This window comes from Tupaia chinensis, unplaced genomic scaffold, assembly GCF_000334495.1.
Source record: "Tupaia chinensis unplaced genomic scaffold, TupChi_1.0 Scaffold148350_1, whole genome shotgun sequence".
NCBI classification, from domain to species: Eukaryota; Metazoa; Chordata; class Mammalia; order Scandentia; family Tupaiidae; genus Tupaia; species Tupaia belangeri.
The window spans coordinates 401572-428238 of record NW_006208201.1 but is presented as its reverse complement, the minus strand read 5'-3'; the positions used below and the strand labels follow the sequence as shown (position 1 = coordinate 428238).

At 37.4% G+C, this 26667-nt stretch overlaps 1 protein-coding gene and 1 pseudogene across 1 annotated transcript in view; both read left to right on the top strand.

Annotated features, from left to right (window-relative positions):
* Positions 1 to 26667, top strand: part of TRIM23 (tripartite motif containing 23) — a 40422-nt gene that overhangs the window by 2653 nt on the left and 11102 nt on the right. Inside the window, exons 2-7 of the mRNA XM_006170412.3 lie at positions 4795 to 4957; positions 8261 to 8382; positions 12695 to 12973; positions 14006 to 14188; positions 16264 to 16479; positions 21255 to 21389. Coding sequence (XP_006170474.1) covers positions 4795 to 4957; positions 8261 to 8382; positions 12695 to 12973; positions 14006 to 14188; positions 16264 to 16479; positions 21255 to 21389 — 1098 coding nt within the window. The remainder of the gene's footprint in view (positions 1 to 4794; positions 4958 to 8260; positions 8383 to 12694; positions 12974 to 14005; positions 14189 to 16263; positions 16480 to 21254; positions 21390 to 26667) is intronic.
* LOC102474703 (serum response factor-binding protein 1 pseudogene) lies at positions 5859 to 7588 on the top strand (annotated as a pseudogene).

Genomic DNA, 26667 nt, shown 5'->3' with positions numbered 1-26667 from the left:
CACAAGAATCTGATATTGAGAAATAATTTACATTTAAGAAGAAATCATGTGGCGTGGTTGTTAAGGTGCTTAACTCCCACTTGGTTGACTGCTGTTTGAGTCTCGGACCTGGCAACTTGCTTTCTCATTTCTCTCTTTTTCTCTATTACTTTCTGGTCACATTAAAATAATAATAATAATATAATAAATAAAATTAAGTAAATAATTCTTTTACAAAATGAATCATAAAAGTTTCCTTTGCTAAGTGACCCTTCTTTTTATTTATTTATTTATTTAGCTTTATTGACTTACTTATTTTTATTTTTTTAAATTTGACCAGAGAAGATCAGAGAGAGAGAAAGGGAGAAAGCAAGTCTCCAGGTCTGGGACTTGAACTGTGGTCAGCCATGTGGGAGTCCAGCACCCCCATCCACCATGCCACCTGCCGGCCCCTGACCCTTCTTTTTTTTATAATTACTTTTTAAATTTAATTTTATTTATTTATTAATTTGTTCTTAATTTGAGCAGAGAAACACACACACACACACACACACACAGAGAGAGAGAGAGAGAGAGAGAGAGAGAGAGAAGGAAACTGAGAAAGCAAGCCACCAGGTTTGGGACTCGAACCATGGTTGGCCATGTGGGAGTGTCCAGCACCTTAGCCACCATGCCACCTGCTGGTCCCACAGAGTGACCTTTCTTAGTACTTTAAAATATGATTTGGTTCATTAAAATTTGATTTAAAAATTGATTTACATATAATAAGTTTGAAGCTTTCCTTGGCGTATTTGTGAAGTTTAAGAGCTTTTTTTCTATCTAGAATTATCTTGGGCATAATTCCTGATCACAGATACTGAACAAATAATGTCTTTCTGAATTATTTAATGATTTGATGCAAAATAATCCAGTACCTTTATTTCTGAACCCATGTTTGGTTTACTAATCAATAGAATTTTACTAGTGCTTTTTGAAAAAAATCTATCATAGCAGCATTAAGTAACTTATCTTGTATAGTGATGAGGTAGGAGATACAAGATAGATAAGATAAACTAAATAAAATTTTATTCTGGTTCTTTGGAGTTTGTCATAAACATATTTATTTTATACTTTTTTATTTTATTTTTTGCCAGATAGCATGAGACAGAGGTGGAGAGAAAAAGCACTTCCTAATGTAAGATAGTCACACTGCAATCCCTCATTTCTCCTTCCTGTTGGGATTTTGGGCATGTGCACACATTCACCTGGCATGCTTGTCAAGCTGTTGGGGCCAGGATTTGAACCATGTAGTCATGTGATCTGACTTCCTTAACCACTAGGCCTCAGGTTTAATTTATCATATCACAATATTGAGAGGATTTATTAAAATGCAGTGTTTATTTTATAATATCTAATTCTAGTGTGTTGTTTATTTAATGGGATTTGATAAACTGAAATTTTTTCTTCCCTTTTTTAAAAAAATGTAGGGATGGGACCAGCAATTGGCATAATGGCCATGTCGCTGGACTCCCATGTAGGTAACTGCGGTTCAAGTCTCAGACTCGGTGGTTTAAACTCATGCTGGGCATGTGTACATGCGTGCCCAAGATCCTTAGAAGAGAATGGAGGAAAAGGGATTGCTGCATGGCCATCCCCCCTGAGGGATGATTTCTTGCTTTCTGTCTCTCTGTCTCCCTCTGTCTTTCTGGCAAGCGTACGTGCCATATAGCAAGAATCTCTCAAAAATAAAAAAACTGTAGGGTCAACTGAAAACTGTGTATGCATGTGATTAATACAATTTATAGGTGGCTGTTGTCTAGCTGGTTCCTATTTTCTTATGGAGTCAGTGTTCTAGTGTTAATCAATTTCTTATGTTCCTCGCAGAAAGACAGTGTGGTTATAAAAACATTTGCACTTTTACACAAAAATAAATGTTCTATTTATCACTTTTTGCTTTGCTTTATTCATTTGAAATCATTCTGAGTACATAACAAATCTTTGTCTTTCTCACTTGTCTGCACAATTTTACAGTATATGTACCATAATTTATTTTCCTATCTGGTATTGACATTTATTTACTTTGTTTCCATCTTTTGCTAATACAAGTGGTACTGTGCGGAATAAGATCCAGAACTGATACATTTTTAGGTTATATCCCTGCAGCTGGAATTGCTGAATTAAACTTTTGACAGGTATTACCAGGTATTTTTCCATAGAAGCTGTGTCATTTAATAAACATTTCAAAATAATCAGCAGTGTATGAGAGTGTCTGCCTTTTCTATACTTTTGTTAACACAAAGCATTACCCACTTTTTTTAAATCTAATCTGAAAAGTTTCTTAATGTAGCTTTAATTTGCATTTCTCTTCTGAGTTATTTGAACATTGTTTCATATTTATATGCACATATGTATGTACACATATGCATATATATACACATACATAATCATATATATTTATACTTATATATAAGAAAAAAGAGGGCCAGGAAGAGAAATGTGTAGAGGGAGGAGGTGGTTATACCACAGTCCTTTTTCCTCTAATCCTTCTTCCTGTCAGGATTTGGGCTGTGAATACAGGTATACCTGGCACATTTTTTTAAGCCACCAGGTCTGGGGTTTGTACTGCCATGTGAGATCTGGCTCCTTTAACCACTATACCACAGGAATGGCCCATGTTTTCATATATTTAAATATATATATTTTATTTCATTTTCTGTGTACTGTATTATATTTAAATTTCTTTTGAACCATATTGAGATTCAAGGCAATTATTAATTACATTTATGCTAAAGGTAATTGGATTATAAGCACTGAGTCCAAACTTATTGCAGAGTTACGCTTAGAACTAATGAATTTAGTCTGATTTTCTCCCTGGGTTTTCTGTTTTCTACCTTGTGTTGTGTATTTGACAGTGATGTGATGAATTATTTTTTAGTTTTAATTTTGTTGGACTACTTATTTAAGTATATATGTATTTGGCGTTTGGCATACCCTGTTCCTGAGGGCTCTTTGTTCTAACAGAAAAAGACTGGAAAGCCAATAAAGATATTAAAGTGTTCAGGGTGTAATGGTGGAAACTCATCCAAATCATATGGGGGCTCAAAGGATTTAGTGTGCTCATTTCAGTTGGATAAACTTTGGGTAGACCCGATAGATAAGATCATTTAGGAATTTGTTGGTTTATTAAAGCAAAAAAATAAAGAATTAGCATAAAGAAAGAGACATGAAATACTTCATCATGTTCTGGAAACCACCCAATCTTCAATAAATTGGAGCACAGGGTTTGAAGGGTGTGGCAGTCAAATGACAGGTCAGGGGCCAGATTGTAGCAGGTTTTGAATGGCAGACACAGGAGCTTGGGACACAGTCGAATAGTAAAGGGTGTGTGTCTGTGAGTGCATTTTAATTATTAAAATTTTGAACATTACAGATACACTTAGAAATGGAAGCACTGAAGATACTTCCTGTGGGACCAGCAGATGGCATAATGGTTATGTCACTGGACTCCCATGTAGTCGACCCTCATTTGAGTTCTGAACCCAGCAGTTCAAAACTCATGTGGGCTGATGTGTGTGCATTCCCAAAATCCCAGAGGAGAATAGAGGAGAAGGGATTGTGGCATGACTATCTCGTCTGGGGGGATGATTTCTTGCTTTCTGTCTTTCTCTCTAGTGAGCACACACGCCCTATACCAAAACTCTCTTAAAAAATTTTTTTTCTTGGTAAAAATACAATTTATCGACTATATAAAACATGAACTCCTGGACCTGAAAATGAGGTTGATTTTTATAACCTTTTCAGCTGTGTAGCTTGGGTAAGTCTTGCACCTGTAATTGGAACTGCATAGACAAAATGTTTTCTAACCCAGGGCCATATTTATTAGTAGAGAACGAGAATTGAAATTTAAGTCTAAGATGATTGCTTCTTGACCTTACACTTTTTGGTTTAAGTGGATAGTAGGAGATACTTGAAAATTACCATAATATTTTCTTACATATTCTTCATAATTTACAAAGGTACTCGTCATGCTAGCACATACTTTTGATTATTTTTGTCAAATGAATGATTTATTGGTGGGTTTTCTAGTTGTATAAAAATTGTTTAATGATATAATTTTGGTAGAATTATATATTGTCTTTATAGATTAAGATGTAATGAGTCAAGTCATAATTTTCAAAAGATAAAGATGATTTTAATTTGTGGTGTTATTTTGATCCCAAGCGTTTAGTATTTTTAATTTTTTAAAGAATTATTTCTTTTACCCTTAACCCCCATGCCACCTGGCAGCCCCTTTTATTTATTTATTATTATTTTTTAAATATATTTAATTTTATTTTTAGTACTTCAAGATTTCACTCTGGGGAACCAGCAGTTAGTGTAATGGCTATGTCGCTGGACTCCCACATAGTTGACCATGGTCGCGTCCCAGACCCGGTGGCTTAAAACTCACTCCGGGCGCATGTGCGTGCGTGCCCAAGATCCCAAGGGGAGAATGGAGGAGAAGGGATTGCAGCGTGACCATCCCCCCAGGGGGTGATTTCTTGCTTTCTGTCTCTATGTCTCTCTCTGTCTGGCGAGCGCACGTGCCCTATAGCGAAAACCTCTCAAAAAAAAAAAAAAAAAAAAAGATTTCACTCTGATGTGATCTTGGCAATGAGTAAAAAGTGATTTCAGAATTTGAAACCTAGTTTTTTTCTTTTCTATTTTTTAATGGAGAAAAAAGCAACAAGGTTGATTCAGTACAGTAGGTCAGTTTCAGGTCAGTTTCTTTTTAAGCCTGAAATATGTATGTTTATAAAATAATTTAAAAGTACATGTATCTTCTTAAAATATTAGGTGCTGGAGTGTGGAGTTTGTGAAGATGTTTTTTCTTTGCAAGGAGACAAAGTTCCTCGCCTTCTGCTTTGTGGCCACACAGTCTGTCATGACTGTCTCACCCGCCTACCTCTTCATGGAAGAGCAATTCGTTGTCCATTTGATCGACAAGTAACAGACCTAGGTAGGAAAATTACTGTGTGGATTTAAGATTGCTCATGTAATACAAATAGCATAAGAAACATTTTCTTTTAAGTAGATTTTTAAAATGATAAAACCTTAAAAGTCTTAGAAAAGCCTGAGTGTCTATTAAGGTCTTTAGTCTTTTAACTATATTACTAGTTCAGTCTTAGTTACTCATTTTATTTCATCTTCTGAGATAATTATATTCCATACTTGTATGCAAAGAGCTTTAAGACACCTGAGAAAAATGTGCTACATGTATTCAAAGAAAGAATATTCATGATAGAGTAAATCATTTACCTGAAGCTATTAATCCAGTAAAACTGTGTTTTATTTACAAATGAATAAGCTGTAGTAAAATTACAGATAAGTCAGCGTCTTAGTATGTTTTTGTTTACTAATAACAGAAATGGAAATAGCTTGTGACAACCACTACTTATTTTCTGTTAAAATTAAATTAAAGATTTTGCGGATTTTTTTTCCCCTACTTATTTTGAAACCTTTGCTTTGTATGCCCAGCCACATTGGTGCAGGTGGTAGGTTGCTGCTGCACAATACTGTCTATAGTAAAAGTCAGTGACAAAATAGAATTTGTAAAATTAAATGATAGAAAAATAATAGAATTTTAAAATATTTTTTTACTAGTAATTGTTCTGGCATAAAAGAATGGGAACCCAGCCTTAGTTGCAGGTGGCAGAAGGTGGGAGGGCGCTGCTGCACATGGGTCCACATAGGGTGTCTGAGTTTGGTTCATGAACCACCTAAACAGTCTGGGTGTGGTGGTGCATACTTATAATCCTAGCTAACTGGGAAGCTAGGGGAGGAGGATGGTGGCATGGCCAGACCCTGTTACCCCTCCACTCTCTTTGCTTTAATTGAAAAGAAGAAAGAAAAATATTTGAAAAGGTGGTTGTGCCAGCACCAAGGGAACTTCTTTCTCCACCTACCATGGCTCAGTGGCACCTCTGAACCTCAATAATGAGGTTGTGAATATGAGAAAAGAAGTGAAGGTAATTCGAGTTTTGGTTATCCAAAAACTTGTCAGAAGTGTTGGGAGACTGAAGTCAAAAAAGGGTACTGAAGATGCACTGTTAAAAAACCAGACAGGCTCAATGATTTCCTGAAGAACTCCTTGCCATGAAGGAATTAAAACCTGGTGTTGTAACTAAATCTGCTCTTGGTGATAATATCAACTTGGGAGAAATCTGTAAAAAGCCAGATTTTACTACAGCTGAAAGAGCAATTGCCAGACTAGCAACACATCCTTGCCTTAAGAAAAATATAGATGTGCTAAAAGCTGCTGTCCGAATCTTTAAAAATGCAAAACAAAATGCTCCCAAAGTTGAGTCATTAAAGAATACTTCAGAAGGGGACCAGCAGTTGGCATAATGGCTATGTTGAACTGTAGTTCACTGAAGTTCGAGTCCCAGACCCAATGGCTTAAACTCACATTGGGCACACATGCGTTTGTGCCCAAAATCATGAGAGGAGAATGGAGGAGAAGGAATTGTGGTGTGGCCATCCCCCCTGGGGGGTGATTTCTCGCTTTCTGTTTCTGTCTCTCTCTTTCTCGTGAGCGCATGTGCCCTATATTAAAAACCTCTCAAAAAAAAAAAAAAAAAAAGAATACTTCAGAAGAAAATCATTCTAAAGCTGCTTTGTGTTCTAGTGATGAAGCAAGTAAATCCCAACATGAAGGAACTATTGTCAGTAACCACTAAGTGAAAGAAGACAAAATACCAGCAAATAAATCAATAAACAATACAAAAGAAAAAGTGACTAAGATGGAACATGGACCCAAAGTAGTAGTAGACATTCCAATTTCTCCATCAACGTCTTGAGGAAAGGATTCTGTGGTTCCTCCTCAATCCCAGAAGATACCTGAGACACTTGCTGACATCAAATTGAAAACATTTAAGTCACACCAAAAAAAGAGGAGTCCTATAGCTCGTTTGATAACAGTGAGAGTGAAGAATTACCTGAAGAGGAGGCGTATTTTGATGATAGCACAAAAGGAAAGTTTTATAGAGTCTTCCATGTTTGAGGACAGTGACAGTGGGATTGACTTTTTCATTGGAAAAGTCAGACAGGCAAAAGAAGGAAAGTAGTTGCCATTCTGCAGTTAAGGAACAGTAAACCTTTCAAAAAGCATTACCAAAAGAAAAGACACATGAACCCCTTTGAGATACAAGAAATGACAAAAGCAAGTAAATACAGAAACCAACAAGTTAGATTCAGTGTTTTTCCTCTTTGTCTGGATCTAAAAGCATTAGAACAAATCACAGTGAATAGGCTCCAAAAAACCAAGCTCTAGATTTCCCACAAGAGCTCACAAAGATGACTTGAAAATCCAAAGCAGCTGTTGCAGCTTCTTCTTCATCCTTCATGGGAAGCAAACAAGAGGCGGAAAGAGCAGCAGTCTAAAATTGCTGCTAAAAAGATTGCATTTGATGATTTATTAGTGCCTCTTTTTATGATTTTTTTCCATCTAAAAATTACTGTTCTTCCCTGTCCCCCCATCCTATTTTTTAAACTTGTATTTGAAGTCTCTTTGGAGGGATTGTAGATTGGTTTTGTCTTTTTTTTTTTTTTTTAACTTGAATTCAGTTTATGTTTACATAAGCCTTTTACAAATAAAGTACATACTTTTTTTTTTTTTTTTTTTTTTGATGATATGCCCTAGATTGTTTTCTCTATAAACAAAGTTTGGGAATATAGAGATTTCAGATTTTCTCACTTATTCCTGTCATGAATGGATTTCACTGGGTAAGCCCTGTTTTTAGCTTGGAGATAATTGTCATGATTTATTTAGGACCAGCCCCACTGCCACAGCATTGGCACAGTGCTCTGCTCTGCTGCACTTAAGCTGTAAAGTCCTGGTCTTACGTCCCAAGGTCCCCCTGTACACACCAGGTGTACACATGCTGGGGATCCCAGCTGCCTAGGATGGGGTTGGAATCACAGTGTGCAGACCCTGTTCAGGCTGCCCTCACTCTCTTTCGTGGAATAAATTGACAAATGTTAAAATTTGTGTGTGTATATATATTTAAAATAATGGAAAATTATGAGGAGATGATAGCTATTTAACATAGAGCGCCTTGTTTAAAAGTTATTTTTGTTACTAAAGCTGAAATAGTAACCTATCATGAGTATATAGATAATAAATTGTGAAAAAAAAAGTCATAAACTTACTAATTTAAAAATTTTAAATATTAATGGCTAAATTATAATTTAGAAGTACTATTATAGTATGGGGTAAAATGATTAATATTCTATTTTGTTAGTTTTTAAATATTTATTCTAGGAGATTCAGGTGTCTGGGGATTGAAAAAAAATTTTGCCTTATTGGAGCTTTTGGAGCGACTGCAGAATGGACATATTGGTCAATATGGAGCTGCAGAAGAGACCATTGGGATATCTGGAGAGGTATTGATTAAACTTGATGAAATGTTTGTTATATTTTTCTTTTAATTTAAAATATTTGCCATTATTAGCAGAATACTATCTCTTCAATAGGTAGATTTTTGAAAATATGACTGTTTATTACATTATAGTTCTACAGGCAGTGCTGTTCCCAACAGAACAAAAGTAAAATTGAAACTTGAATTCTTTGGAAATAGTATACCTAAAGTATATATTTATGTTAAATGTTTCTCCTTATCATAATTCCATTCCCTCCCAGTATAAAATGGAAAGAATAAGAAGATTATGGAAGACAAGAAAAGACATGTTAGCTGTAGTAGGATAGAGGATGCAAAAAAGTAAATTAGTCAACAGAAAACCCCAACAAAAAGAAACTCCATGAAAAAAGTAACTTCTGAAGAAATTACTATTAAATATTTTCCTTTTTAAAAATTATTATTTAATTTTATTTTTATCATTATTATTATTTTAAATTTTGCCAGAAGGCACGTGTGCTCACCAGAGAGACGGGGAGACAGAGATGGAAAGTGAGAAAGCAAGCCACCACGTCTGAGACTCAGGTCACAACTGGTCATGTGGGAATCCAGCAACTCAACCACCATGCCACCTGCTGACCCCACTATTGTATTTTATAACACTAGAAATTTTTCCTGTTTTGAAATACTATCTTTATCTGGACAGACAGATGTCTGGGTAATAATAGGAAAAATATTAACACTGGATTTTAATGACGTTAAAATATAATAGATTTTTTAAATATATAAAGAAATGTCTACATAGCTTATATAATATAGGATATGGCTTTCTTAGAATTTTTGGATATTAGAATATTTGTAGTAAGTAATGGTTAATGATTTTGGTCACCATGAAAGTTTTATTATTTATTCATTCATTCATCATAGAGCAAGTATGCATGTACAACAGAGAGAGAGAGACAGAGAGAGTGCACGTACCCTCTACAGGGCTTAGTCATTCCATAATTCCCATCCTCAAGCCCACTAGATGCATATACCCGGTGTGTTTTCAGGCCTACTAAGCCTGGGATTTTAACCCTAATTGTCATATGACTTCATCACTGTCTGGTACACTACCAACTGTGCCAGAGTCTGAGTATTGGTGAGCAACTATAAAAGCATGTATTTTGTGTCAAGGAAGAATATGTCAGATTTCTTTCTACTTTTTATAAGATGATGATTTATTTCTAAAATTTTAATTTTAGAAAAGCTATTATCTAATGTTGGCCCAGCTGTGTAGCACATGGTTGAGGCTGCTACTTCTCATGTTGAGGCTACATGGGAGGCTCAAGTTCAGTTCCTGGCCCACCCTTATAAAACAGGCACAGTGGTATGTGCCTTTAGTCCTGGCTACTTGGGAGTCCGCCACAGGAGGAGCACAAGCTCATGGCTAATGTGAGCAACATAATGAGAAGCTATCTCCAAGAGCTGGCTGGGCTAAGGAGCATATACCTGTAATCCCAGATGTTTGCAAAGCTGATGCAGTAGTATTGTGACATAGTGAGACCCTGTCTTTAAAAAAAAATTGTCTAATATTGACCTTGTTAGTTTTTTGTCAGGTCTAGAAAATAGAAGACATGATTTTTTTTTTAATGACACCTTTACATATTTCTCATAATTGCAAACAAAATGACTCAACTTCTGTTTGTTTGAAGTCAGGATCTCACCATATCATGATCTTCTTGCTCAGTGCCCTAGATGGAACTATAGGCACACACCACCATTTTTGGCTCTTGTTTAGACAGGTTCTTCTGAGTTGTCCAGGTCAGCATGAAGCTCGCCACCATCCTGCCTTGGCCTGCCAAAGTTGCTAGATTACAGGTGCATACCACTGCATCTGACCTTTAGATTGTGCCAGAAATTAAATCTAGGCCACCCATGTTGTCTCAGTTTGCAGAGCACAATGTCTGAGTTCACTACTATGGTTGGGCCTGGGTTCAGTTTTTAATTTAATACGATAATGAATGACATCATAGATTTATCTTTTCTTATAGCAAATGTGTGTGTACACACGTGAAATAGAGTGAATGGGGGGAGCACACCTGACAGAGTCTTGTCATACTCTCTTCCCTCTCAACAGCCCTCTGGTTCTTTGGGATCCTGAGCCTGCACATATACTCAGCATATATACAGACTGACCTGGTGATCTGAATCCATGATTGCTGTATGGCCTCCAGTCTTGCAGGACACCTATGTTACCAATGTGTCATAGCAGCTGGACCCACTGATGCATTTTTAAATATTTTATTTCTCAAATAATTTATGCCAAATCTCTCCCCTATCTATTCAGGGCCTTTTAATATTTAGCAAAAGTTTTCAAAGTGTGGCCAGATGGTGGTGCAGCAGTGATGCAACTGGACTCACATGAGAAGGTTCTGGGTTCACTTCCTAAGGTCTCTCTTCATGTGCCTATGCTCTGGGCTGGCTGAGGTTGGGGGAAAATCATGGAATGGGAATCCTATTAGGGGGTACATCTCTCTCTCTCTCTCTCTAACTCTTTCTTTCTGTGTGTCTTTCATAGAAAACATAAAAAATAAAACTTGAAGATTTTTTTTTTTTGAGAGGTTTTTGCTACAGGGTGCATGCACTTGTCAGAAAGACAGAGAGAGACAGAGAGACAGAAAGCGAGCAATCACCCCCCAGGGGGGATGGCCACGCCACAATCCCTTCTCCTCCATTCTCCTCTCGGGATCTTGGGCATGCACACACATGCGCCTGGCGTGAGTTTAAGCCACCAGGTCCAGGACCCGAACCGCGGTCGACTACATGGGAGTTCAGCAGCATAGCCATTACACTAACTGCTGGTCCCAAACTTAAAAATTTTTGAAAGCAAGCATTCTTGATTATCTGAAGTAATTTTTACCCACTCAAAATGCTTTTTTAAAATTTATTTATTTGCTGTAGGGCATGTGTGTATGCCAGAGAGAGGGGAAAAGTGAGATATCACTCCCCCACACATACCCACCTTGGGATGGCCACACCACAATTCCTTTTCCTTCAGGCATTTTGTGCGTGCATAGCACATGCACTCAGTGCGTTTTTCAAACCATCAGGTTGGGGACTTAAACTGCAGAGTTGGCCATGTGGGATTCAGTGCCTTAACCACTATGCTACCTGCTGGCCCCAGAATGCTTTTTAGTAATTTGTGAAAATTAGAAATAATATTTAGAAACTTAAATGCCAGTTTTATATAGTTAATTTTGTTAAATCAGTGGTTTTTAACCATGATTGCACAATAAACTCACCTGTGGGGCTATTAGAATATTCTTGTGTACATTTTGAAAACTATGCACAAGGTTAGGCTTTACCTATTTTATCCGGCTGAAACGAGAACTTCCTGGCTAGAATCTGCATCTGTGTTTTCAAAATCTGCACAGCTTATTCTGATGCGTACTACTATGTTATCAAGCCATCGGGAAAGTCATGAGGTATTTTACTATGGTTTTCTATACAAAAATGCATCATGACTTCCCTGATGACCCAATAAATAGCACTTGTATTTCTGCCCTTTTTATATATACTCATTATGAGTAATATATAAGGCAATGGAAGTTTACTAAATAACAGGGTTTTTTTCAGTCTTAAAAACAAAGACTTCTGGGGCGTGGTGGCGCCCGCCCTATGGCAAAAACAAAGACTTCTGACGTGGTGGTTAGGGCTCTGGACTCCCACATTACCGACAGCAGTCAGAGTTACTGACCTGGCAGCTTGCTTTCTCACTTTCCCTCTCTCTGTCTCTGTCTGCCTCTCTCTGGTGAGCACGCGTGCCTTGTACCAAATTAATAAATAAATAGGGGCCAGCAGGTGGCTTGGTGGTTAAGGTGCTGGAATTCTCACATGGCTGACTGTGGTTCGAGTCCTGGCTTGCTTTCCAACTTTCCTTTTCTCTCTCTTCCACTGGCAAAACTCATGTAAATAATAGTAATAATAATAACAAATAAATAACAAATTATTATAAAAACGACTATTGATCTTCTATGGTTCATGTTCTTATGTGTAAACTAAGGGTATTTAGTGGAAGAGATTTGATGTTGACTGAATCTATGAGAATAGCTGTATTTTTGGCCTCAAATTCATTACTTATATTGGTCATCAATCTCAAAAATAGCTTCTCACTTACCTGCAGGCGTGAATACCTTCTCAGATAGGTAGTGAACAGCCTTTGCCAGTAAGTACATTTGCATACATAAAACTTGGTCAGTGAAAAAAGACGTTTAAATGCTATGGCCTTTTACATTTCAAAATTTGTCATGCTAAAATGATTTTGTTCAGTTTTAAGGGATTAATTTTGTGTTTATCAGAGCATCATTCGCTGTGATGAAGATGAAGCTCATGTCGCATCTGTATATTGTACTGTGTGTGCAACTCACTTGTGTTCAGAGTGTTCCCAAGTTACTCATTCTACGAAGACATTAGCAAAGCACAGGCGTGTGCCTTTAGCTGATAAACCTCATGAGAAGACCATGTGCTCTCAGCACCAGGTGCACGCCATTGAGTTTGTATGCTTAGAAGAAGGTTGTCAAACTAGTCCCCTCATGTGCTGTGTCTGCAAAGAATATGGAAAACACCAAGGTCACAAGGTATGAATTTAATTCAGTGGGATGACTCTAGTTAGCTTAGTAGCCCATTTGTTTTTACTGACATGATTCTTTATGGTAAAAGTCAGAATTGAAAAAGACCTTTGGCATCAGGAGACAGTGTAATGGTTATAATTGCTGGACTCCCACCTAGTCAACTGTAGTTTGAGTTCTGAACCTGGTGACTTAAAACTCATGCTGGGCACATGTGTGTGCATGCCTAAAATCCTGAGAAGAGGAGATTGGAGGATAAAGGTTTATGGCATGGTCATTCCCCCAGAAGGTGATTTCTCGCTTTCTCTCTTTCTTTCTCTGTCTCCAATGAGCGCATGTGCCCTATAACAAAAATCTCAAAGAAATTTTTAAAAATAAAAAAAATATATAAAAAATGAATGAATTTGGCTTGGTAACAGGAAAAGAAATGTGATTTAATTTCTGGATGTATGAATGTCATAAACATTTCCAAGAGGCCCCATGATTATTTATTGAAAAATAGCTTTCCAGGAGGAAACAAAAATTCTTTGTGTGCATGTTTTTATAATGTACTGGTTTGTTTTGATAATATTTATGTCTACTCATGACCTATTATTAATACTTATGATATAGTTTTAGAGATGGTCTCTTGGTTTCTTGTTTCATGATAAATGTACTTCCAAATTTTAAATTATTTTATTACAGAATAAATAATTTTCTTATGAAAGAGTAGAAGTGAATTAAAATTTTTTTAAAGGATCATTTTATTTAACTTTATTTATTTGTTTATTTAAATTTGATCAGAGAGGGACAGAGTGAGAAAGAGAGGGAAAGAAAGCAAGACACCAGGTCTGGGACTCGAACTGCAGTTAACCATGTAGGAGTCTGTCACCCTTAGCCACCATATCACCTGCTGACACCAAGCTGTGCTTTTTCTAAATGTGTAATAAAAACCACTGTGCATGTTTTGTTTGTTTGCTTTTGTATTAAAGAGGGATTTAAATAATTTTTGTATCACTAATCAACATTATGATTTCTGTTCTGTAATTATGCATTTTATAGCATTCGGTATTGGAACCAGAAGCTAACCAGATCCGGGCATCAATTTTAGATATGGCTCATTGCATACGAACTTTCACTGAGGAAATCTCAGATTATTCCAGAAAATTAGTTGGAATTGTTCAGCACATTGAAGGAGGAGAGCAGATAGTAGAAGATGGAATTGGAATGGCTCACACAGAACATGTATGGTTTTTTTTTTTTCTTTCTTCTTTACTTTCTTATCCCTTTTCTCTCAACTTTTCACCTTCTAGTAAGTATTTATTGAGCAATTACAACTTACCAGTATAGCTTAATCATTGGAAATAAGATTTTTAAAGTGTCTGTGTCTGCCTGGAACTTGTAATCCATCATGGAAGAGAGCAGTTTCGAGTGTGGTATCCATTAATTTTGGGGGTGTGTGTGTGGGTGTACAGAGTGCCTTGGCAGCACATATGAGGGACAACAATTTACATAGGTCAGAGAAATACATGTCCTAGAAAAAGTGATGCTCACATTGAGAGTTGGAGGAATTCAGTCAGGAAGAAGAGCATGGTGAGGAATAAGTTGTTCTAGTCAAGGAGTCACAAGTTAAGATTGGATGTGTTGTAGAAACTTAATGAACTTAACTATGGTTGGAGGTTTGAATATTGAGAGGAGTATAGCAATAAAAGAGATTATAGAGAATTAAAGACTAAATCATGTAGAATCTTTAACTATGTTAAAGAGTTCAGAACGTGGGGATGGCAGATAGTGTAACAGTTAAGGTGCTGGACTCTCACGTGGCCAACTGCAATTTGAGTTCTGGACCTGGCAGCTGACTTTCTCACTTTCCCTTTCCCTCCCTCCCTCTCTTTTTTTTTTTTTTGCCCCCTCTTTTTTTTTTTTTTTTTGAGAGTTTTTTTTTGTTTTTTTTTTTTGTTTTGTTTTGTTTTGCTATAGGGTGCATGCACTCGCCAGACAGACAGAGAGAGACATAGAGACAGAAAGCGAGAAATCACGCCCCAGGGGGGATGGCCATGCTGCAATCCCTTCTCCATTCTCCTCTCGGGATCTTGGGCACACACGTACATGCACCCGGCATGAGTTTTAAGCCATCGGGTCCGGGACGTGAACTGCGATCGACTATGTGGGAGTACAGCGACATAGCCATTATGCTAACTGCTGGTCCCCCTCTCTGTCTCTTTGTGGTAAAAATAAAAATAAATAATAATAACAAATAAATAAATCTTTCTTTTTTTAAAAAAAGTTTAGAACTTAGCTTAAAGATGGGGATTGAATAATTGACATAGAAATGACACAGTCATATTTATATTAAGAAAGGTTGCTTTTGGGTCCAGCAGAGGGCATAGTGGTTCCGTTGCTGAGCTCCCACATGGTCAATCACATTTTGAGTCTCAAACCCAATGGCTTGAAAATCACACTGGGCATGTGTGTGTATGTGCACAAAACCCCAGGAAGAGGATGGAGAAGAGATTGCATCTTGGCCATCCTCCCAAGGGAGGTGATTTCTCACTTTCCCTCTTACCATCTCTGTCTTTCTCTCTGGCAAGCACACGTGCCCTATGACAAAAACCTCTAAAATAAAAAAAGAAAGAAAGAAAGGAAAGAAACGTTGCTCTTAAATGTAGAAAATAAATTGAAAGAGCAACAAGATTGGAAGCAAAAAGACCTATCAGGACATTGTTGAAATTTCCTAGTTGAGAGAGAATTATCATCTATAATACTAGGGTAAAGAGAATCAAAACTAGATAGATTTGAGGTTTTTAAAGAAGTAGAATTGGTAGGTCTTAGTGATTGATTGTGAATATTGATTGGATAGCTAATTTGGAGGATCAGACTGGCCAGTCGGAAGGTTATTACAGTAATCAACATGGATCAGCTTAGAAAAAATGGAGGTGATGAGGCATGATTAGATTCTGAATGCTTTGAAATCAGCAGAATTTGCTGAGGGATTAGTTGTGGGATATGAAAGAGAAAAGTTAGGGGTAACTAATTTTTTTGGCTTCTACAACCTAGAGGATGGAGTTTCCATTTATTGAGGTGGCGATAACTAGGTTTGAAGGTTGAGGAGACTGGAGATAGGGCTTCCATTTTGCTTGAGATGTCATTTATGAACAGTTTGATATCCAAAGTCTATTGTTAAGGGAAAAGATTCCAATAGTATAGAGACTTAAAATTTGGAGTTTACGAGAGCATAGATAATATTTAAATGTTCAATATCTCACATATAAAATCTTTGCTATGGTTACAGTTGTTTAAAACCTTTTTTATTTCTGTAGGTACCAGGTACTGCAGAGAATGCCCGGTCATGTGTCCGAGCTTATTTTTCTGATCTCCATGAAACTCTGTGTCGTCAAGAAGAAATGGCTCTGAGTGTTGTTGATGCTCATGTTCGTGAAAAACTAATTTGGCTCAGGCAACAACAAGAAGATATGACTATTTTGTTGTCCCAGGTTTCAACAGCCTGTCTTCATTGTGAAAAGACTTTGCAGCAGGTAGGCAGTTTCTGTGTGGTTAGGGCCTTAGCTATAATGTTAAGTAGATATTACCAGGGGTATACTAGTTTGTTTTATTTTAACTTAAATATTTTGTGTCTGCTGTAGGTATTAGTGTTGTGTTTTGGACATGGTCTCTGATCTTGAATTATTCCATGAACCATATTAGTTTCTTCTTGTGCCCTTCCCACCATAAAGCCATGGTTTCTTTGCCAAGCATATACTGTTCTTTCTGTTTAGAATATCTATAACTCTCTTTTCTGATACTGGAAATTCTCTTTCTTTTTGAAGGGCTAGTTAAAATGTTTCCTTTTCTTTGAAGCTCTCTCTTTCTTTGTTTCTTTTGGGTGCCTCACTAGCATGGACTACCTACCTGTGCTCTAATCAAGTGGTTCTTAACTTCAGTGTCACAGACACACCAAAAAAGAATAAATTAAAAACATGTTTTGTGATGATCGAGGTGTCCTAAGCAATTTATTACCCCTTTTTCAGATTATTTACTTGTGAAATAAATGAGAGGGTCATTCTAACAAAAATATAAGTGTTAGACATTTCTATTTCAGATCACTTTCATAGGGAGATGTGAGGATATTTATTGCCCTAGGAATTTCAGAAAAAAATAGTCTATTTTATCTATACAGATATATTACTAATAATTATGTTGATTTCAAATTATTGTATACTGAACTTTTTACCACTGGAGAGCTTTTCCTCTTAAATATCTAACTACACTTATATGAGTGTTGCCAGCCTATGACTTCATCAGGTTTTTTGGTTTGTTTTTTAGTTTGCTATAGAACATGTGCCAGAGACACAGAAAGAGAGAGAAAGAGGGAGGGAAAAGTGAAAAATCATCCCTTAGCGGGGATGGCCTTGCTGCAATCCCTTCTCCTCCATTCTCTTCTCAGGATTTTGGGCACATACACTCATGTGCCCAATGTGATTTTCAGGCCTTCGGGTCCAGAGCTTAGAGTGTATAGTCAGCCATGAGGTATCCAGCTGCCTTAACTGTCATACCACCTGCTAGCCTGAGTTCCTCAGTTTTGAATTGTTGCTTAGTCCTTGTCACATTGAATTGTAACAGTTAACGAGAATGCCATTTTTAAAGTTGTCTTTCAGTTCCAATCTTGAACTTTGTGATATTAAAGGTGGAATTCAACAACTACATTATCTGTGTTGCCCGCTGATTCTGTTAGGCACTGCCAGCAGGGGGAAGTAGAGGGAGGTTGGAAAGAAGGATGTGGTTTCCTGTGGGTTCTTGATTGCTTAGAGTTCCTGCGCCCTTACCCACCATGCCACTCGCTGGCCCCGAGTTCCTGTGGATGTCACTTCTCATGTGAGACTCCCTTCCTCAGAGGCATGACTTTCAGCTCTATGGGGCCTCTCTTCTAAGTTTCTAAATTATAATGATTCTAACCTCTTCCCTTTATTTCAACTCCAGGGATCATAGCTATTTACTACAGTTGCTACTTCCATGATATCCCAGAGTTATTTTTAAACCTTTTGGTTACCTAGTTAATAATAATATCTATTTAACAATTTTTTTGTAGTACGTTCTTTTTGTTCAGATATTTGGTGTAATTTGTGTCTTCCATTTTGACCTTACATGATACAAGTGTGCATACTTGTCCTTTTAGATGCTGACCAGATGCATCTTATTTATCTTTGTATCTCTACATTGTATCTATGTAGAAGGAGCTTAATAAATATTTGTTCAAGTCATAATGGGTAATCAAGATATACAGCAAAATCCAAATAGAATCATGTCCTAAATTATATTTGCCTGAATACTTATACACATTTTCATGCTTATTTTATGAAAAAATATCCATAGTTAATTAGAATATTTTAAAGTACTTTAGAGTTTCTGAAAGCATTGTGTTAAAATAACTGGTAAGGTGCCAGAAGATGATACAGTGTTTATGTCACTTGACTCCCATATGGCCAACCACAGTTCAAGTCCCAGACCTGGCAGCTTGAAATTCTCTCTGGGTGCATGTGTGTGTGTGCCCCTAAGATCCCAGAAGGAGAATGGAGAAGAAGGGATTGTAATGTGGCCATCCCTCCTTGGGGCTGATTTCTCACTTTCCCTCTCACTGTCTGTCTCTGTCTCTTTCTGGTGAGCACATGCACCCTAAGGCAAAAACCTCTCAAAAATAAATAAATAAATAAATAAATGTTCATTGTTAATGATGTGGCAGTAATTCATTATGCAATGCAGTTAAGATCTTAATTTTTTATATGGACCTATTAGTTTTATTCTGTCTTACGGCCACAGAATAATCCTAACCCTAACCAGTATTCTTTAAAATGTCAACCATAGAGAAAATTGAAGAGAAGAGAGGATGGAAAATAACAAATTATTTCACTTTTGAGAACAAAATTTAATCATTTCTCTCCTCCAGAGACATTATTTAGCATATAAGTTCTTTTTTTTTTTTTAAGTTTATTTACTTAATTTTTCCATAAGTGAGAGAGGGACAGACAACCATAGACAAAGGTAACACCAGCAGGGTCTTCACATGATGATCTACTTTCAGCTTCAGTCAGCTTAGGATCATGGGCACATGTGCGCCCATTGTGTTAAAAGAGGTCTCCAGATGCAAACTAAAACCTTCATATGCAGGTCGGCCTCTTAGAGCACTGCATTACCATTGAGCCGCCATCTGGCCTAAGTTCTAGGTATGATGCTGGTTTGCTGAATATATATTCATTTAGCAAATGTGCCATGCATAGTTTTGATACTTAGGTTTTATCTGTCTGCAAAGTAAACAAGAAGCCATAACCTTATGGAATTAGCATTTTATCAAGGAGAAGACAGGCAATAAGCCACAACTAAATCTGAATAAGTAAATTATATGTTAGAAAGTGGTAAGAGCTAAGGAACAAATAACACTACAAACCATGTTTCTGTGTTTCTTATTGCAGATTGCATTATTAAATAGAATAATCAGGGTAACCAATTATTGAGAGAAGTGAGATTTGAGCAAAAGCAAAAAAAGTGAAGGAATTATAGGAGTTCAAGCTCTAATAGAGGAAGAACATTCTAGTGAGGAAATGGTTAGATCAGAAACTGTAGGACAGTATGCCTGGTGTGTTGAAGGAACAGCCAAAAAGGCCTCTGTGGCTAGAGTAGAGTCAGTGAAGGACGGAGTAATAGGAGTTGATATCTGAGGTAATAGGGACTTAAATATTAGAAGGCCTTGTGGGTCTTGGCAGGGATTCAACGTGTACTGATTGAGATGGGTACCATTGTGGCACAGAGTGCCTGATCTTACTCGTTCAAAGGACCACATCACACTGGTTGATGAGTAAAAAATAGACTTACAGGGGCCAGATGTGGGTACAACAGTAAAATATGACACTCTTCTAGGTTGACCCACATGGAAAGGTTTCAGGTAGATATACGAGGACCTCCCTGAGTATATTGGGCAGAGGTGTGTCCTTGATCTGAGGATGACTGTGGCATTAGGACCTTGTTGGGGATTCTGGCTCATTTGTCTCTCTTATTCATAGAAGAAATAAATAAACTTAAAAAAATTGAAGGGGACAAAGATGGAAGGGAAAAATCCAATAGTTAGGAGGCTGATACAGAATTCCAGGTGAGAGATAATAGTGAATAGTGGGATGGAAAATGGAGGTCGGAGTGCTTAGATACGTTAACAGGTTGTATATGGAGTATGAGGGAGAGAGAAACCAAATTTCTGCCTTCCAAGGGTCAACCACTATTGTGACTTCTAATACTTGTCTTATTTTTGCCTATTGAGGTAATTAATATAAATGGAACCATGCAGTACAAACTCTCTATGCCATGTCTTTTACTCTACATTATGTTTATAGGCTTCATGTCATTACATGTAGTTGTGATTTATTCTCATTGTAATACAGTGTTCCATTTGTGAATATACTGCAATTTATTTATCTGTTCTGTCTGTCTTTAAAAAAAAAAATTGCCAGAGGGTGTATGTACTTGCCGGGGGGGGGGGGGGGGGGGGGGGGCAAGGAAAGGGAGGAAGGGAGAAAGCAAGCCCCCACCCCAAGTTGGGCATGGCCATACCACATTTCTCCATATTATAAGGATTAAATACATGCCTGGCATGTTTTTCAACCCACTGGGGCTGGGATTCAAGTAGGCCTAGCTCTTGATAGGCCCTTAAAATTGATACCTAATTATTATCCTAGTTGAATTTACATTTAAGTTGACTTCGAATATTGAATTTCTTTTCTTTCTTTTTAATTAACAAGGTGGGGAGTTTATTGAAGGAGAGGGGAGGAAAAACAGAGTTCTCAAGAAGAAGGGAGAGGTTCCAGAAAATGGGTCCCCATGGAGGAATTGGGGCAAGGAGTTTTTATCTGGGTCAGAGGGGCCTTGCTCAGGCTTGTTTTCAGCAGGGACTCGCACATGCATTCCCCTTGTGGTGGAGAGGACACATGCTGGATGGGTCCAGGTTATTTTTTAATTTTGGAGTGGGTATGAAGGTGAGGTGATTTTTTGTCTAGGATTTGCCCCATGAAAACCAGTATCTAACCCTCTTCCTGGAATGTGGTGGAGCCTGGGAAAAAAGCCTTCATTTTAGGTCCAGGTCTTTCTACCCAGGAGTCACTGAGACACTGCTGCAAGCCATCTCTCCGGAGCAAGCAGCCGAGCACCTTTGACTCCATCTTAAAACTTAGCCATTTCGTGATGAAAATTGCTTTTTTGGGCAAGTTCTATCTCTCTTTTCCTTATTTCTTTAACAAAAATTTTATGAGAAATGCTGTCACCCCTTTTCTAGGATGATTGTAGAGTTGTTTTGGCAAAACAGGAAATTACAAGGTTACTGGAAACATTGCAGAAACAGCAGCAACAGTTTACAGAGGTTGCAGATCACATTCAATTGGATGCCAGCATTCCTGTCACTTTTACAAAGGTAAGATACTGTAGTTGCTATTTAGTATGTTTTTTTTTTTTCAGGCTTTGATATGTTTTTATTGAAGCAAAATTCTAACAAAAGGGGGTTTTGATTTACAAAATTTTATGTTTGTGGAGACTGCCCACCCACGTGGACCCAAATGAGGATAACTAGTAAGCCTGTTTATGTATTTTCTTGTTTTCAGTTTACATACAAAAGTGATTTTTGTTTTCTTCACATTCGTACAAATCCCAATATTGTAAATGACAAGCCCTCTCTTACCCAACCCTTAATTAAATATACAAACAGTTTCAAAAACATACACTTCAAACTGGTTTAATCTTGAAGTGTAATCCGATGAGACTGAAAACTAAACATTTCAAGCCCTATACCAAATAGTAAAATACTCAGAGGGGGGGGGGGGGGGCGGCAAGGAAAGGGAGGAAGGGAGAAAGCAAGCCCCCACCCCAAGTTGGGCATGGCCATACCACATTTCTCCATATTATAAGGATTAAATACATGCCTGGCATGTTTTTCAACCCACTGGGGCTGGGATTCAAGTAGGCCTAGCTCTTGATAGGCCCTTAAAATTGATACCTAATTATTATCCTAGTTGAATTTACATTTAAGTTGACTTCGAATATTGAATTTCTTTTCTTTCTTTTTAATTAACAAGGTGGGGAGTTTATTGAAGGAGAGGGGAGGAAAAACAGAGTTCTCAAGAAGAAGGGAGAGGTTCCAGAAAATGGGTCCCCATGGAGGAATTGGGGCAAGGAGTTTTTATCTGGGTCAGAGGGGCCTTGCTCAGGCTTGTTTTCAGCAGGGACTCGCACATGCATTCCCCTTGTGGTGGAGAGGACACATGCTGGATGGGTCCAGGTTATTTTTTAATTTTGGAGTGGGTATGAAGGTGAGGTGATTTTTTGTCTAGGATTTGCCCCATGAAAACCAGTATCTAACCCTCTTCCTGGAATGTGGTGGAGCCTGGGAAAAAAGCCTTCATTTTAGGTCCAGGTCTTTCTACCCAGGAGTCACTGAGACACTGCTGCAAGCCATCTCTCCGGAGCAAGCAGCCGAGCACCTTTGACTCCATCTTAAAACTTAGCCATTTCGTGATGAAAATTGCTTTTTTGGGCAAGTTCTATCTCTCTTTTCCTTATTTCTTTAACAAAAATTTTATGAGAAATGCTGTCACCCCTTTTCTAGGATGATTGTAGAGTTGTTTTGGCAAAACAGGAAATTACAAGGTTACTGGAAACATTGCAGAAACAGCAGCAACAGTTTACAGAGGTTGCAGATCACATTCAATTGGATGCCAGCATTCCTGTCACTTTTACAAAGGTAAGATACTGTAGTTGCTATTTAGTATGTTTTTTTTTTTTCAGGCTTTGATATGTTTTTATTGAAGCAAAATTCTAACAAAAGGGGGTTTTGATTTACAAAATTTTATGTTTGTGGAGACTGCCCACCCACGTGGACCCAAATGAGGATAACTAGTAAGCCTGTTTATGTATTTTCTTGTTTTCAGTTTACATACAAAAGTGATTTTTGTTTTCTTCACATTCGTACAAATCCCAATATTGTAAATGACAAGCCCTCTCTTACCCAACCCTTAATTAAATATACAAACAGTTTCAAAAACATACACTTCAAACTGGTTTAATCTTGAAGTGTAATCCGATGAGACTGAAAACTAAACATTTCAAGCCCTATACCAAATAGTAAAATACTCAGGAACCTTTGACTGATTTAGATCAATAAGAGAACCAATTTTTGATGTGGTGAAAGAAATGTGTCCATCTCCAGTTAAAATTTCAAGTTCCTGTTGGCCAGCCCTGTCCGGGGGCGGGGGGGGCACAAAGCATCATCTTCTTTTGTAATTTGACTGTCATCAATAGTTCTCTTCAGTTCTTCCGTTACACTCTTGTGTACATAAGTCTCTTTTCTGATCATGATGTCATTTTTGTAATTACTATTGTTGGCATATCTAAGCTTTCCATCTGGCTAAAACTTGAACTCCAGAAACTTGTGTCCATACTTGCCCTTGTGCCCTATGTAGTAGCACAGGTAGAAATTGCTAGCCATAGCCATGTTTGGCCCCTGGAAACCTGCTGAAAACCCAGCCAACATGCCACGTCTTTAGTATGTTGGTTATTTTTTTTTAGAATTATTTTTATTTAACTTATTTTCCTTCTCTTTTCTTTCCTTTTCTTTTCTTTCCTTTCCTTTCCTTTCCTTTTCTTTTCTTTTCTTTTCTTTTCTTTTCTTTTCTTTTCTTTTCTTTTCTTTTCTTTTCTTTTCTTTCTTTTAATTTGACCAGAGAGGGACAGAGCACACACCAGAGAGAAGGAGGGAAAGTGAGAAAGAAGCTGCCAGGTCGAGGACTCAAACCACGGGCTGCCATGTGGGAGTCCAGCACCCTTAATCCACCTGCCATCCTGGTTTAGTATGTTTTTTGACCAATCAGAATTGCTTTATACTTTGTGATAATCACCTTTAAGAGACAACTAGGAAATTCTTGGATTATAGGATTAAAAAAATTATCAGTGTAAAATAGAATGAATCTTCCTATACCTATCATCTACTTTAACAATTATAAACTTATTTCCTCTCTTTTCCTTACTCTTCCTACCTACATTCCCCTGAATATTTTGAAGCAAATCCTAACATATAATTTCATCCCGGTGTCCTACCATTTCATCAAACAATAATACCTTTATGCTTTATAATAACTTCTTGGCATCTGCCAGTTGGTGTGGTGGTCAAGGTGGCTGGATCCCACATGGTTGATTGTGCCATTTGAGTCTTGAACCCAGTGACTTGAGAAACACGTCAGGTGTGTGTGCTTGTGTGGCCAAAATCCTAAGAGGAGCAACACATGTCAAAACTGCCTGACAACATATTTCTCAGAATGTATCCCCACTGGTAAACAATATATGACTATTTTAGTGTATATTTCCGAAACAAAAGGACTCTTAAAAAACGTAACCAAGATACCATTGCCATACCCAAAAAGTTTAATAATAAATCTTTAATATTTTTGCTAATATTATAGTTACCTAGTTAGTATTCAGATTTCTCAGACTGTTTCCAAAGCTACTTGTTTAACAAGTTTTTTTTTTTTTTTTGAGACAGAATTTAAACAAGGTCTATACTTGGCATTTAGTTGATATATTTAAATCTCTTTTAAATAGGTTCCCCCTGACTTTAAAAGTTTCAGATGTTCTGGGACTAGCAGTTGGCGTAATGGCTATGTTGCTGGACTCCCATGTAGTTGACCGTGGTTCAAGTCCCAGACCCGCTGGCTTAAACTCACATCGGGCCTGTGTGTGTGCGTGCCCAAGATCCCAAGAGCAAAATGGAGGAGAAGGGATTGTGGCATGGCCATCCTCCCTGGGGTGGTGATTTCTCATTTTCTATCTCTGTCTCTGTCTTTCTGTACCCTATAGCAAAAAAAAAAAAAAAAAAAAAAAAGTTTCAGGTGTTCCATTTTGCTTTACCTTTTTATGGACTGTTTTTGTTTAATTTTGTTTTATGATAATATGAAACACTTACCTCGTCCAAAGTCAAGTCCCCAAAGTAAAGTTCCTTCAAAGAAGCCTACCTTCTATCCCTGTCCCCTCTATAGCCTTTTTAAACTCTGTTTTCCATGGAAAATCATGTAAAATGTATTCATAGTTACATTCATCATTTGAAAAAACATAGAGAGATACATTTATATATTATGTTTTCTCCCTGCATTTAAATGTGAGACACCATACAGACTTTTTCTACTCTGTTCTTTTCATTTAACTGTACTTCCTAAAGGTTATTTCATAGCAGTATACAGAGAAAGATTTAAATGTTTTGTTCCTTTTTATAAGTGCAAGGTATCTGATTATGAGGATATACAATTTTAAGTTTGTTCTGTCTCCTTCAAGAGAGACAGGGGCTTAGGGGAGGAGATAAGAGAGAGAGAGAAATAGGCATGCTCATCAGGGTCCTGCCACTGCTGTGATCTGTGTGAGTACACCAGGTATGTCCAGGCAGACCCAGAATTTGAAGCTAGATCTCCCATGTGGCTTCAGCATTACACAGCTTCTGTGTCACATTTTTTATTTTAATTGTGAAAAACTCTTAAAGTATAACATCTTAACCATTTCTTCACTTTGTGATAGATAGCATGTTCATGCATGTGTGTGAGAGAGAACCACGGCGGGGTCTTGTAAGGCCACTATCTCCTTTCCTTTACCTCTCAGCTCTTCAGGATCTTGGGTACCTTCACACTGTCCAGCATGTTTTTAGGCCATCCCAGGGATCTGAACTTGTGGTCAGTCACATGCCATGTAGCCTTGCCCAACACTTGTATTACCACTGTGATGCAATGGCAGAACTCCCTCAACTATCATAAATGTGTATTTCAGTACAGTTAAGTATATCCACATTGTTACGAACATAGATCTTCAGAAAATTTTTCTCTTGTAAAACTGAAACTCTATATTGTATAAATATAGAATGTTTATGGAATATACCAACTACATTTTCCACCTTTTCTTTAGCCTCTAGTAACTGCCATTATATTTTCTGCTTCTATAAATTTGATTAGTTTAAGTATCTTATATGTAGAATTATATTTATTTTTTGTGACTGGCTTATTTCACTTAGCATAATATCCTCAAAGTTCATCCATATTGGGGTCAGAGGGTAGTTTGTGGTTAAGATGCTAGACTCCCACATGGCTGACCATGGTTCAAGTCTTGGTGGCTTTCTTTCTCACTTTCTCCTCTCTGGTGAGCCCATGTGCAAATTTAAATAATAATAATAATAATAAATAGGGACCAACAGATGGTGTAATGGTTATGTCACTGAACTCCCATGTAGTAGACCACAGTTTGAGTCCTGGATTCAGTGGCTTAAAACTCATGCTGGGTGCATATGTGTGTGTGTACTCAAAATCCTGAGAGGAGACTGGAAGAGAAGGGATTGTAGTGTGGCCATGCCCCTAGGGGGTGATTTCTCACTTTCTGTCTCCCTGTTTCTCTCTCTCTCTCTGGCAAGCAAACACGCCCTATTGCAAAAATCTCTAAAATGAATGAATGAATGAATAAATAAATAAATAAATAAATAAATGATCAAATTCAATTATTTTTTTAAAAAGTTCATCTGTACTGTAGCATGTAAGAGTTCCTTCTTTTTAAAGACTGAATAACATTCTGTTGTATATCATAAATATCTATATACTACATTTTGTTTATCCATTCATCTGTCAATAGACACCTGGGTTGCTTCCACCTCTTGGTTGCTTCCACCTCTTGAT